Source organism: Panthera tigris, chromosome B4 (assembly GCF_018350195.1).
Source record: "Panthera tigris isolate Pti1 chromosome B4, P.tigris_Pti1_mat1.1, whole genome shotgun sequence".
Classification (NCBI taxonomy): domain Eukaryota; kingdom Metazoa; phylum Chordata; class Mammalia; order Carnivora; family Felidae; genus Panthera; species Panthera tigris.
The window spans coordinates 60490712-60504353 of record NC_056666.1 but is presented as its reverse complement, the minus strand read 5'-3'; the positions used below and the strand labels follow the sequence as shown (position 1 = coordinate 60504353).

Sequence of the window (13642 nt, the reverse complement as noted above, 5' to 3'; positions counted from 1 at the left end):
ACAGATCTAACATTTAGAAATTCCTAAACGAGGGGAATTGTGGAAATTCCCAGATTTTTTTTTTTTTTCCAGTCGGAGGAAGCCAAGGTTTTTAAGTATGGAGTTTGGAGTAATCAAATGAGGGAGAAAGGAGCTTGCGAGAAGGGGTGACTTCAACCCAAAGTAGGCAGCTCAAGTTAACTGCAGTTAAGGAGCGGGAAAAGGGAGCCGAGATCCGCGAGGGTCGGGGAGAGGGCGCTATTTCACCCACCCTGGGTAAAATCTGTGGAGCATCAGCCAGGAAGCCAGGCTTGATAAAGGTCAGGTTCCCCCAAATCATCTCAAGTGTCCAAATTCTACTAGCCTTCTAGAGAGTATTAAAAACCTACCAGTGAGGTGGTCTATCTAGAAGACAAACATCCCTTGAATGGTTCTCAACTACCCGAGTTCATTTCAGAAAGATAGAGGAGCCCGCGGGGCGGGCGTTCACATCCGCTGCAATCCTTTCCTAGATGATACTGCCCAGTAATTCAGAGCAGTCTTTATTCCCCGCCCAATAGTTTGGGAAAAACCCCCTGCTTTCCCTTCTCTTCTCCGAGGCAGAGCAGCGCACAGCGATAGTTCCGCTTCATCTGCGGGCTGAAGCGACACGGATAGAGTCGTCCCAGAATATGTAACAGGGGACTGGGCGGGGGGTGGGGTGGGGTGGGGGCGACAGAGTAGGTTGTCCGGGAAAGGGTTGCTTAGGCTCTTGTCGGTGGGCGAAAGGGCCTTGTGCGCTCCCCAGGAGTGTAGGTCCACCTCGGCAATTCAAAGGAGGGTCTCCGTCATGTATGCGGGTTTTCTTGGACCAGCTCCAGATGTCCTCAGCTGTTCTGAGACAGCAAGAAACGCAATCTCGACCTGAAGTCTGAACCCTCTTTTATTCTTCTAAGCGAAGGATCTCCCCCGTCCTTGGCCGATGCTCCCCATTCAGCGGGTCCCAGGAAAGAGCCAGGGAGGAGGGTTCCCATCTCGCTACCCGAGATCCCGGGCGGACTCAGGGCTCCTTAAAGCCACGGGCCAAAGGCCCGCGACCTCCCCGCCGAGTATTCCGGGCGCCCGCGCTCTGCGGCCCCGACTCCTTGGCCTCTTCCTTGCCCGCTCGCCCCCGGCGGCCTCGGGGCCCGCGCGTCCAGCCGGGCGCGGCTGCTGCGGCGCGCCGGGAGCCTCGACTGTTCCCGGCCGCCCGCACGCCCTCGGGGACCTCAGCTCGCAGATCCGCCGCGTAGTCTGCGGCCGGTCGGACCCAGCGGCAACCAGCAGATCCACCCACGCCCCCGGCCCCAGGACTGCGCGCGGCGGGACTGGCGCTCTGGGGTGGGGCTCGGCGGAGCTCGGGGCAGCGCCGGGAGCGGCGGAGACGAAGGCGCGGGGAGCTCCGGGGCTCGCAGCACACTCCCAGCTCAGGGCTCCCCTCTGCTCTTTCGGGCCGCGCGGGGCCCGCTCGGGCCGCCCGTCGCCGCCCCCGCCCCCCGCGCGTCCGCGCCCTCGCTCGCCCCGCGCGCGTTCCAAGGGCGCCACCTCTTTGCGACTAGCTCACTTCTCCGGCAGGTTTGCCTGGGAGCGTGTGAACATTCCTCTGCTAGGCTTTCAACTCGCCTCCAACCTGCGCCGCCCGGCCAGCATGCCTCCCCGCCCGTGAAGCGGGGCCGCCGCTGCCCTGCCGCTCGGGCCGCCGCCTCCCCTCCGCGCCGCTATTAACCCGCCCTCGTTGCCACCTGGCCCTCCTGATCGACGACACGCGCACTTGAAACTTGTTCTCAGGGTGTGTGGAATCAACTTTCCGGAAGCAACCAGCCCACCAGAGGAGGTAGACAGACAGCTATGTATATATATGTGGGTCTCTGCAAGTGGCTCTGGAACAAGACGGCCTGGTTCGCAAAGACGCTGACTTCAGAGGGGGAAACTTTCTTCTCTTTTTAGGAAGGAGTTAGCTCTGCTGCACGAACCTAGCACTGCCGGCTAGATTAATTAGACATTGATAGGGAAGAGGTGTAAACACGCTGCGCATCATTGATGCATATATACAACCATTTCATTGTGGTTATTATTTCAGAGGAACGTCTCTGATTTGTTGTTGTTGTTGTTCTTTTTCTTCCCTTTTGGTGCCTTTTTGCCTGTGTGGTTTTGGAAAAAGCACAGTTGCAGTGGCTGGTTCCTAAATAAGTAAGTGCTGAGAGGCTTCAGAGAAAGTTTTTTTTTCCTTTTCTTTTCTTTTCTTTTCCTTTCTTTTTTCTTTGCAACTTGGGAGATGCCCTTGGTGTTGAAGAGATTATTTGAGAAGAGGCTAAGGCGGGAGCGTGGTAGTACGGGGAGATGGAGATTCCGGACTGACACTTCGGGTCCCTTTCCACTCTGTTGCAGGTCCCGCGAGCGAGAGGATACGATGCTGCGGCGGCTGGTTCAGCAGTGGAGCGTCGCGGTGTTCCTGCTGAGCTACTCGGTGCCCTCCTGCGGGCGCTCGGTGGAGGAACTCGGCCGCCGGCTGTAAGTGCCCCGTCCTCCTCTGGGCGCCGGTGAGGGCTGGGAAGGCCAGGGGGAGAGGCCACCAGGCTGGGGCGCTGCCGAGGGCTCGCAGCGGTCACTGATGCTTCTTGCCCGAGTTAAAAAGCAGGGAGATCCGGCTACCTGCCGGGGGTTGAGACCGTGTCCTTGAAACCCCAGCGGGAGAACTGGTTGAACCTCAAGGGGCTACGGTCAAGAGACAAATTTGATACGAGTTTCCAAAAGAGGGAGCGCAGAGTCTCCTTTCGACAAAGATGATCTGCCTCTAGTGAAAAATAAAAGTTTATACTTTGAGGACCTGGGAAGGGTTTGAAACCCCGAAGATTACAGGAGACAGATAACTCGGAAGGAGCTGAGGGAGCCACGGTACACATGTCTGTGTGCGCTTGATTTACATGCTGAATGTGGGTGGCAGTTTGTGCGTGCAATGCAAAAGCCTTACATCTAACTTTATTATGAATGACATAATTTTAAGCATATAAAATGGACCACATTACATAATGAAGGCATATTATATAATAAAGTAGTAACAACTTTGCAATGGCACAACTCCAACATTAGTATTGATACAGTTCAGGGACGCTGGAGTGCTTGACTCCAAAATGAATATTAGGTGTGGAAACTTGTTTTTTCTTGGAATTATTGCTAACAGCTCTTTAATCTGCAGTCAAATATTTGCATTGTAGACTGAAAACTTGTGTTTTGGCATTCTCATCTGGTGGTTCTTTTAAGGATAATTTTGACTTTAACATAATCATACATCCAAGCACACCAGAGCAATATCACCGTGTTGTATGACTGCAAAGTTGGAAGAACAGTAGAGTAACACTATCTTAATACAAATCTGTTGGACCTAGCAGTACGTTAATGTGTGTAATACCATGTTTGGGTGATCTTGAACCTGCAGACTCAGTATTCAGGATGGGAAAACCATAAAGTTTCAGAACTGAGAGGAGTTTGCCTCTGGAGAAGGAATTAAGGAGCTTTTACACTAACAATAAAAATAGCAATATCCAATATTTACAGTCAAGTTCATGGTGCTTCCTTGTAAATTCCCAACGGTGTACAAAAAGGCAACTGTTTTATATGTGCCCTTGGTCTATTACTATTAGAGCAGAAAATCCTTAAATGAAATTGCTTTAGACATGTCTGAACCTTGGCACCAAAATGAAAATCTATTATGAATCTCCTAAGGCAAATTGTGTAAAACATTGTACTAAAGATAAAGCTATATTGTATTCTTCAAATCAATGTTTTGCTGGTGTATTTCTGAAAATTGTCTTTAGACTTTTTGCTCCTTTTGAGATTTGTTTTAAATTATTTAAAATCCATGTATTAATAGAGATGAGGAGTGAATTTTTAAAAGCATGCTTAAATACTGGCCAAGAAATACTGTCTTGGAACAGAGCCAATTTTTTCTTTAAAGTTTCTTGAGAAATACTTGTTTTCTCTTTTGAGAAACAGTAAATGGACCATAATTAAATCCACAGTTATGACATAAAAATAGTGCTAAGTTGTCCTAAAGGCTATTTTTAACTCTTTCTTTGTTGCACCTTGCAAAATACACATCAGAAACCATTTACCAGCCAGAGACTCTGTTATAGTTTTGTTTGTGGGTGAAATATAATATTGTAGTTAAACACTCACACTCAGCAGATGGTTATAAAACTACCACAAAACATTCTTATAGTTAATGGCTAATAGATCATCAAATTACAGCCATGGTTTTTCATGAAGGCTGAAATCATCAGTAGATGAAGATGTTCCATCAAATTATTGCAGCCAAAAGGAGTTTAAAAAAAAAAACAACAAGTCATTATTTTTGCATTGGTGCCAAATAACAGTAAATTTTTTGTGCTAGACAAAACATTAGTCTACTATTACATTAAATCACCCTAATTTCTTGAAAGAAATGTTAACATATAATCAAATTGTATTACTCCCCATTACTCTTCATGCCAAATATTAAGGAAACTGCTTTAGCTGTTTTTTCTAACTAGGGACTAACTTGGAGGGCGGTGCGGGGGGCGGGGGGGACTACTATAACAATACCACTTCCTAAGCCATGCAAAGGAAGCAATTATAAGTTGTCATAGTCCAAAGGATTTTAATTAATGGGACTGGAGTATGAATAAATTGGAAGTTGCAAAGTGAGGCCTCGAGATATTCTTGTCCAGATGAACATGGCTCTGGGCAGGTAGCAACATTTGTGTCTAAGTTAGACAGGGAATCCCAGCAAATTCAGAAACCTAAAACATAATTGGCTGATTTGCTTGGGAGCCAGACTGGGTCTATTCCATTTAATGAAAAGCATAACTTTTGACTGAGTCATTTGGGTTGGAAGGGACTTGTGGTGAGTCATCCTCACTCTAAGGCCCGGACCCTGCCTCTTGCATGTACCACAGAACTTTTCTTCTCAAACCCAGACTCCTTCCTGAGTAGCTGAGCATCAGCACAAGCATATGCTGCTGCTTCTGTGTTAGGAGAGGCAATCCTATCCCTCCCTTTACTCCCTGTGTTCCTTGATAGCTCCTTGGACATTTACTCTTCTCTGAAAACTACCGAGAGTGATTTTTCTTGAAAGCAGAAGAGCTATATTTTGGCTGAATTTAGAGTTACCCGTGTTAAGCATTTCACCCATATTTCTGCAATTTTTTTTTACAATAATCAAAGAAGACCATAAACATACCATGTTAGGTGTGTAATAAATGCATGAGAACCACTGTGCCGTGGAATGTGTGCAGAGGTACAGAGTAATAGACTATTATTGAGGCCATATTTGCCACTTAAATATTTCAGAATTATCCAAATTGAAAGCCTCCTGAATGTGGATTCATTGTTCCCCACCTATGTGTATCTAGTTTGTACATGCTAGTCATTTACCCTTGTGTCAGTTCATGTCTTGTTTTGAAAATAAATAGAACGTTCTATGGATCTAATTTCTTGCTGATGATAAAGATACTATTATATTCCTGATCCTCGAGCACAGTTGCCCCATCAGAAATTCATTCTTGACAATATTTTAAATGCAGAAGTCTTTGAACTGTTAATTGTGTTAACTCCATTTCAGATTTAGCACTTAAGAAAATCTGTGTTTTCTCAGTTTAGATTAACAAGTCCTAAGAGGCAGAAAGAAACTTTGTAAGCCACAAGAGATATACTATTTTAAACTGGACAAAGTTGTGCCATCTTTGTAGGCTTTTTATAAAATAGAAGGATAGAATGATCACTCCTTTTCTCATGAGAACCATCCTGGGAAAGTGCAGTGCTTGGGTTAAGAAGGCACTGTGACTCACAGTTGACAGGCTGGCCAAGATGACAGACATACATGCCAGGCAGAGGGGGCATACACAGTGGTGGCCTGATTAGAACATACCAACCATTAAAAGTTTTGGCTTTGAGTTAAGCTAGAATGGGCTGTATTATACATTTGAAGAGCAATACAGAGGCGGTGGTTATCTGCCAGGATTGAGAAAGAACTAAAAGCCCCTGATACTGTAAGTGATCGTTGGTTAAGAACTTCTTTTACTGTGACATTTTGCTAAAAGATACTCATTAAACTGCAATACTTATAAAATATGCAGTTAAATCAGTCCCATTCTTTAAAAATGTTATTAGAGAGTATAAATGTATTATACCAAAACCTCAAATCTGTATATTATTAAAAGTTTCCAGAATACTAACTGTGGCCATAAAGTAAGTGAATTTTAATCTAGTCACATGTGGCACCTTCAAAAAGGAAGAGAGACTCCTTCATGCCTCATTTAAACCAGGCTCCTGTTAAATTCCTTTCCATTAAGTCATGTCTTTTTTGAACAAGCTGCATGCCTTAAAGCCGGTCCACACTCTAAAATACTAAAAGGAAGCTGGTATTCTGGCCATAAGATCTAGAGAAATAATGCCTGTATTTTCATGTCTTACTCTTCTTTGACTCACAGTAGAACTAGAAAATCTCTCATTCCCCCTGTGGAAATCCAAACTTCTAGAAATCCTAGTTCTTTGTTTTGTTGATGAAAATGGACTTGTTGGAACAGTAAGGTTGATCTTCAAGGAAGCTGATAAATTGCTATCCATTTGCCCTTCATCATGGTTCTCACCACAGGCTTTTTTACTCCCTGCCCTTTGCTTCTTATTTCCTCAACATACACTTCTTCTTCCACAGAAGAAAGGACTGAGGAAGTTGAAAAGCAATCTTTGGTTTCAGAATCAGAGGACCTGGTTTTTGGATCCCTGGTTCTGTCTGTTCTCAGTTTGAGGGCAAGGGCAAGTCATTAGTTTCTCTGAACCTCAACTTCCCCATCTATAAAATGAAGACAATGCTATTTTTATTTGTTACATTTCTCTGAGGAGTTGAAGAAGTTGTACTAATGAAGGCAGATGAGGGATCCAGATATTGTGTGTCAGAGAGGTAAGAATATATGGGGTATCGCCCTGTGAAGTACCCTCAGAAACTTGTAAATGAACCACTTTGAAGAGCTCTACAGTGGTAGAAATTGGAGTAAGGTGAGGTAGAGTTGAAGCACGCATGATATGACTGATTAATGTGTGTCATCCCTGCATATGGTCAATAATATACAGACAGGATAATACAAGAATATATGCATGGACAATTTAAGCAAGAGTCAGGATGTCATCTAAAAGGACTGATGGAAAATTAGTTTATTCTTTTCCACTATATTTTCATTAGAGTGTTGTTTAAACAGAAAAGTCACTTCATATTTGTTCATAGAGATTTTTTTAAGACAAGAAGGCTAAGTAGAAAAGTGAATTTTTTAATTAAGTACTAAGGATAATACCCTCTGAAATTCTAAATTAAAAAAAAAAAAACTCAATGTGGGGAAGAAATAGAAATATCTTAATTTAAACACAAAGAAACCCATTTTAAAGAGACCACCCATTACTCTACAGAAAAATAGACATTCTCTCCCTGACACTTGGCTTTCAAATATAGGTTCTTGGCTGCCTGTAATCTATTTTATGTTAAAATTCAGTCTGTTAGGTCGTTACCTAGACAGGCTTTACTGCTCATTTCATCTTCAGCCTTTGTTTGCCTTTATTCCTACAGCATGCTGTTCTTTTTTTTTTTTTCTCTTCTTTCTTTTTAATTTTTTTTTTAATGTTTATTTATTTTTGAGACAGAGAGAGACAGAGCATGAACGGGGGAGGGGCAGAGAGAGAGGGAGACACAGAATCGGAAGCAGGCTCCAGGCTCTGAGCCATCAGCCCAGAGCCCGATGCGGGCCTTGAACTCACAGACCGTGAGGTCGTGACCTGAGCCGAAGTCGGACGCTTAATCGACTGAGCCACCCAGGCGCCCCAGCATGCTGTTCTTTGAGAGTCAATATTATTATTTTCCTAATAGGGGAGCAGTGTGTGTGTGTGTGTGTGTGTGTGTGTGTGTGTGTGTGTGTCTGTGTGTGTGTGTATGTGAGAGAGAGAGAGAGAGAGAGAGAGAACGAGAGAGCAAGAGAAAGAGAGAACATGCACTTGTGCGCATGCATGCGTGTCCGGGTGAGTACTCAAGTAAATTCAGCCTCCTTTTCATTTCTAGTCTAGGACTTCTGGATTTATTTTCCCAACACAAGTCTGAAAAACCTGAAAAGAATCTCAGTGGTTTCTGTCCATTGCTGAGTATAACTGAATCATAACATTTTAAGTTGAGAAGAATATAAAACTCTCTGAATCTGACCCCTTCCTTTTAAATGGAGAGAGGCCATGAGGCCAGAGAATGTCCGTGTTCTCACCAAAGTCACAGACCTAGAGTGGCATAAATGGGATCTGGGGCTGCAGCCCCCTAGCTGCCTGCACTTCCCTTCCCACTCTGCACTTTCCCTGCTTCACAAGTTGGCTGCACTTCCAGCTCATGCTCTGTATAGAACCAAACAGAAAACTAAAGGGCTTTCCTCTTGTCTTTGAGGTCTATGCCAACAAACTAAAATTGTATTATTTTCTTCTTTCCTGCTATTTTTTTCTTAAAGCAAAAGAGCTGTGTCTGAACATCAGCTCCTTCATGACAAGGGGAAATCTATCCAAGACTTACGACGACGATTCTTCCTTCACCACCTGATTGCAGAAATCCACACAGCTGAAATCAGAGCTACCTCGGAGGTTTCCCCCAACTCCAAGCCTGCTCCCAACACAAAGAACCACCCAGTCCGATTTGGGTCTGACGATGAGGGCAGATACCTAACTCAGGAAACCAACAAGGTGGAGACATACAAAGAGCAGCCACTGAAGACACCCGGCAAGAAAAAGAAAGGTAAACCTGGAAAACGCAAGGAGCAGGAAAAAAAGAAACGGCGAACTCGGTCTGCCTGGCTAAACTCTGGTGTGGCTGGGAGTGGGCTAGATGGGGACCACCCATGTGACATCTCTGCGACATCGCTGGAGCTCAATTCACGGTAAATGGCTTCTGTGCCCCATAGCCTTTGCTCGGTGCTCTCCGCTGGGGTGTGTAACGTCCCTTCCACTGTGGCTTGGACAAACCTAGAATGTCCTCCCTTTCTGTCCTTCTATCAATTGCTCCACAATTTCAAAGCTTAATGAAAGCAAGATGGCTCAGAATATTGTCTGCTTTCATACAGTGTCCTCCTATGCCCTCTATACACACCAGCATTGAATAACCCATTTCTCTTCCTCCACCATCACACCCCAACACCAATCCTTTACTCCTCCACTAAAGAATTTCTTTTTTTCGTAAGGCTTCAGAAGCTAGGGACCACCTTCATCATTTGTTGGAGGAGTGTATTTATTCCCCTACTCTCACGCCTTGGCAAACTTTCTCGATTGTTTTTCATTTTTTACTTTTTTTTTCACTTCAGGGGCAAACACAGAAGGCTTTGATATAATCTACAAATACGACTGAATAATACTGTAGCATAGACAATTCTGAGTCGGACACATTTTTCATTTCATTACATTTAATTGAACCTTAAGTTTATCTTTATTTAAATAAATGTTAAAAATTTAAACATACACTCTGAATTTATTTAATTAAATTTCCCTCTGGTTTCTACCAACACGTGAAAAAAAAAATCATGATTTCTGAAAATTTTTAAATGTTGACTTGGGAAGGACATAAGTTTTTCTCATGTATCTATTTATCCACTGGCAAGTTGAAATCATTTTCTAGGGTATGGCAGTAGAAATAATAAAACTTCACATTTACATGGCTTGTTCATCCTTGGCTCACAAATGCCGGTGGTAATGGCATTCATTGACTTTGGGGTCAAATACCTTAAGTTCAGATCTTGGCTCTGAACTTACTAAAGTTCACAACCTTGGGCAAACTACATGGTCTTTCTGAGACTCATTTTTCTCTTATGTGAAATGAAGACAATAACTGTAACAACCTCATAGGGTTGGCTGAAGATTAAATGAGATTACGTGGGTTAAATGCTTGTCTTAGTAAACAATAAAGTGCAACTTGTTGTTTTGGTGCTTTTAGATCTAGTGCTGATTGTTTACCTGGATATGTGTGTTTCTGTGAGGCAAAAAAGCAGCAAATATTAATCTCATTTTATAAACTAGAAAACCCAGGCATTCCATGGCTGAAGGACCTGAGTAGTCCTGAGAACTGGATTTCCCCATTTCTGGATTTTTAGGCCAGGACTATGTTAGTGTCGCCTCTTGATTCAGATGTTTCCACCAACAGGATCTTTCTTGCCTTTTTACTTTTCAGTACAAGTCTTCTGTGGGCTTTGAAAGAAAGGGGAAACTATACAAGGATGTGTCATATGCAGCTAATGATCTCATTAATTAGAGTCCCATGTTACTTCTCCAGGCCTTTCCTCTTACTAGTAGAGATGGGATTACAGGGTGATGTTTCAGAGAGGAGTTTGAACTTGTTTACCATCACTTCTGTCTTTGAGTCAGGTTGACAAAACTCATCATTAAATAGTGTAAAAAAGGATAACTATATCAGACAAATAGTACAGCTTCAGTAATTAATGAGTAATGACACTAGAGGAACCTTTAGCAGAGTGAATGACCTATTCTGCAAATATCTAATGGATCTATAATGTGTAACCGAACCTATGAATCTTGGCTCAAAGCACATATTTAATGTATTTTAAGAAAGGATCCTTATATTTATAGCTAATGCAAGGGTTTTTTTGCCAGAAGCTATTTTTACCATTGTCTTACTCTTTGTGTGTGTACATGTATATATTAGAAAAACAAAAGTATAAATACTTTTTTTATGGATTTCATTTATTTAAGATTTGAAGTATCTGGGAATTTAATGAAATTCGGCACTCATCAACTCTTATGCCCAAAGCTACCCCTCTCGTAAAGGAGACTAGTAAAAATTAGGCAGCGGCCTAATCAAATCCAGACCTAGGACTGGAAGAAGGAGAACGTTTCTGCTTCTCCTTTCTGTTTCCCGGTTGTGAGGGACATTCATGGAAAGCACTGTTTGTTTGGCAGCCGGATCTTGGCACTCTCCCAGTACAACCCAACCGAGGTTCAGGGAAGATCGGGGAAATTTAGGAGTGTACTGGTGAGAATATACGGGGCCAGGCAAATGTTCTAATCCAAATAGAATCCTTTCAGAATAACTATTTTAAAGTTTTGTAAGCAACCAACGTTTTATGAGTGTCCTGTCTTTAGTCTCTTTACATTATTAGGCAATGACCTGAGAGGTCTGATGAACTGGCAAGCATGAGCTTTATTATAATATAAGTAGTATTTCTTAAGAGAAACTACTGTACTAAAACTGTCTGGCTCCTTGCACGTGAACCAGTGGGAAATACATAGTTTAAATGTTGGAAATTACATTTTGGAATTTTTGTTGTTGCAAATGAGATGTCCAGATACAATAGGACTCGTTTAATTGAGACCATATATTTTTTTCTTGATAAATAGTGACTTAGAAATAATACAAAAGCTTTTCAATATTGAAAAAAAACTCTGAAGTGTTGTCATACGCACAGACACGCACTAAACATACACGTATACTTTCAGGTCATGTTTTATGTTTTACTTGGCTATCCCAATACGTGCTTTTATAACAAGCCAACAGGATAGACAAGGAGAAATACAATTAAAAGATCTTTTCCTTGGTCCTTTTTTAAATAATTATTTTAACGTTTATTTTTGACAGAGAGAGAGCGTGCACATGCACGTGCACGAGTTGGGGAGGGGCAGAGAGAGAGAGAGGGAAACACAGAATCTGAAGCAGGCTCCAGGCTCTGAGCTGTCAGCGCAGAGCCCAACACAGGGCTTGAACTCACAAACCATGAGATCATGATCTAAGCCGAAGTCATATACCTAACTGATTGAGCCACCAGGTGCCCCTCCTTGGTCCTTAATGTATTCCTTTTCTCTTTCTTTCCTTCTGAGAACATAATTGTGGAAAATACTCTTCATTCCCTCCTTGCCTGTGTTATTCTTAAGTTCAATTCACTAGATACTGTTCAGTAAGAAAACATTTTAAAATTGGTACAGCACACAAATTATTGAGTTTTACAGTCACCTTTAAGATTGTATTCATAACATACACTCATATCCACCAGCCATTTAAAATTTAATCTTAAATTATTTTCTCTACAATTAGGAGCTATTTTACCATTCCAATCAAAACTATTGTTGAAGAGGTCAATTTTTTTAAGACATAAAAATACCCTCAATGCTCAACTTGCTTTTCTTTAAGCTGCAGGTAGAGTTCCTAAATTGTCAAGAATGGGCTCTCCTGTGGGTCTCACCCCCATATAGGTCTGCCATGTAAAACTCTGCCCACACTCTGGCTGCTAATGCAATGGCACAGCCAATCGAATTCAATTCTATAGTTGCTTCCTTAGAAACTACTATGTATTCAGTGAAATATACTACACAAAGAGAAGAGAAAGGGAGAGAGAAAAGCAGAGAAAATGTTGCTAGTCCATCTTAAAATACTGTGACTATAGTGTTTTAGAAGGGGTTAAAAAAGGTGTCAGTCCCAAGTGGTAATTTATTCTGAGTAATAAACACCTTGAGCCGAAATACTGCCGCTTTATGCTTTTATATCAATTGATTCTTATACTCTAAGTTAGGCTTTCCTGATTTCTAATTGTAGATCGCTTCTAGAAACCAGCAGAATGAGAGCCAAATAATTCTTAGTTTTGACTTCACAAACTAAAATCCAAAAATAGTTTCATTCATTAGTGTTTAAGGACAGCTAAAGGAATGACCGATAACATAAAATCATCAACCAAACATACTGTTTAATTACACATCCTTTCAACATTTACTCCAAATCACACACTTTACTCTCTTAACAGTCATTATCTTAGCAAAAGATTGGCCAAATGGAAACCTAAATAGAATTAGTAACATTTGGGTCACCCTTGGCAGGCATCACTGGGGAATAAACTTCTAGCAAGGTGTATTTGATGATAGATTGTACAACCTAGCCTTATCTCCAAACTCTCAAATGTGTCCCTTCTCTTCCCAAACTTTCCAGTTGGCAGCTTTGGGAAATTCTCCTAGGGTCTCCTTTTTCAGACAAAGAATATAGAATTAGAAATGCAAGCCCTTTCTCTTTCTGTACTATGTTGACCATTGGATGGTATTAAAGACCCTGCCTGTAGCAAAGATTCTGGAGGGTCAGATCCCACAGGTACCTCCTATTGGGAATATTCATAAGAAATCCCTGGAATCTTTTCAATTGTGATTCTATGTTCCTTTATTTTTTATGCCCTTTTATTTGTCAAGGAGAAGTAACCTATTTTCTCTTCTTCTTTCCCTTCCTTCTCTTTTCAGGAGGCATTGAAATCTTTAGCAAAGACATTCAGAGGACGTATTACAGGATTCTGTAATAGTGAACATATGGAAAGTATTAGAAATATTTATTGTCTGTAAATACTGTAAATGCATTGGAATAAAACTGTCTTCCCATTGCTCTATGAAACTGCACATTGGTCATTGTGAATATTTTTTTGCCAAGGCTAATCCAATTATTATTATCACATTTACCATAATTTATTTTGTCAACTGATGTATTTATTTTGTAAATGTATCTTGGTGCTGCTGAATTTCTATATTTTTTGTAACATAATGCACTTTAGATATACATATCAAGTATGTTGATAAATGACACAATAAAGTGTCTCTATTTTGTGGTTGATTTTAATAATGC

The 13642-nt window shown here is 42.0% G+C and overlaps 1 protein-coding gene across 1 annotated transcript; it reads left to right on the top strand.

Moving 5' to 3' along the window:
• Positions 1 to 1577: 1577 nt before the first annotated feature.
• Positions 1578 to 13439, top strand: PTHLH (parathyroid hormone like hormone). The gene is made up of 4 exons (XM_007075657.2): positions 1578 to 1831; positions 2386 to 2508; positions 8505 to 8927; positions 13267 to 13439. The coding sequence occupies exons 2-4, from the start codon at positions 2408 to 2410 to the stop codon at positions 13274 to 13276; spliced, it is 534 nt and encodes a 177-aa protein (XP_007075719.2). The 5' UTR covers positions 1578 to 1831; positions 2386 to 2407; the 3' UTR covers positions 13277 to 13439.
• Positions 13440 to 13642: the final 203 nt, after the last annotated feature.

Excerpts from the sequence above, each read along its gene's own strand:
- PTHLH (XM_007075657.2), top strand. The coding sequence starts at position 2,408 with ATGCTGCGGCGGCTGGTTCAGCAGTGGAGCGTCGCGGTGTTCCTGCTG. Across the intron at positions 2,509-8,504 it reads GAGGAACTCGGCCGCCGGCT|CAAAAGAGCTGTGTCTGAAC; the intron begins GTAAGTGCCCCG and ends TTTTTCTTAAAG.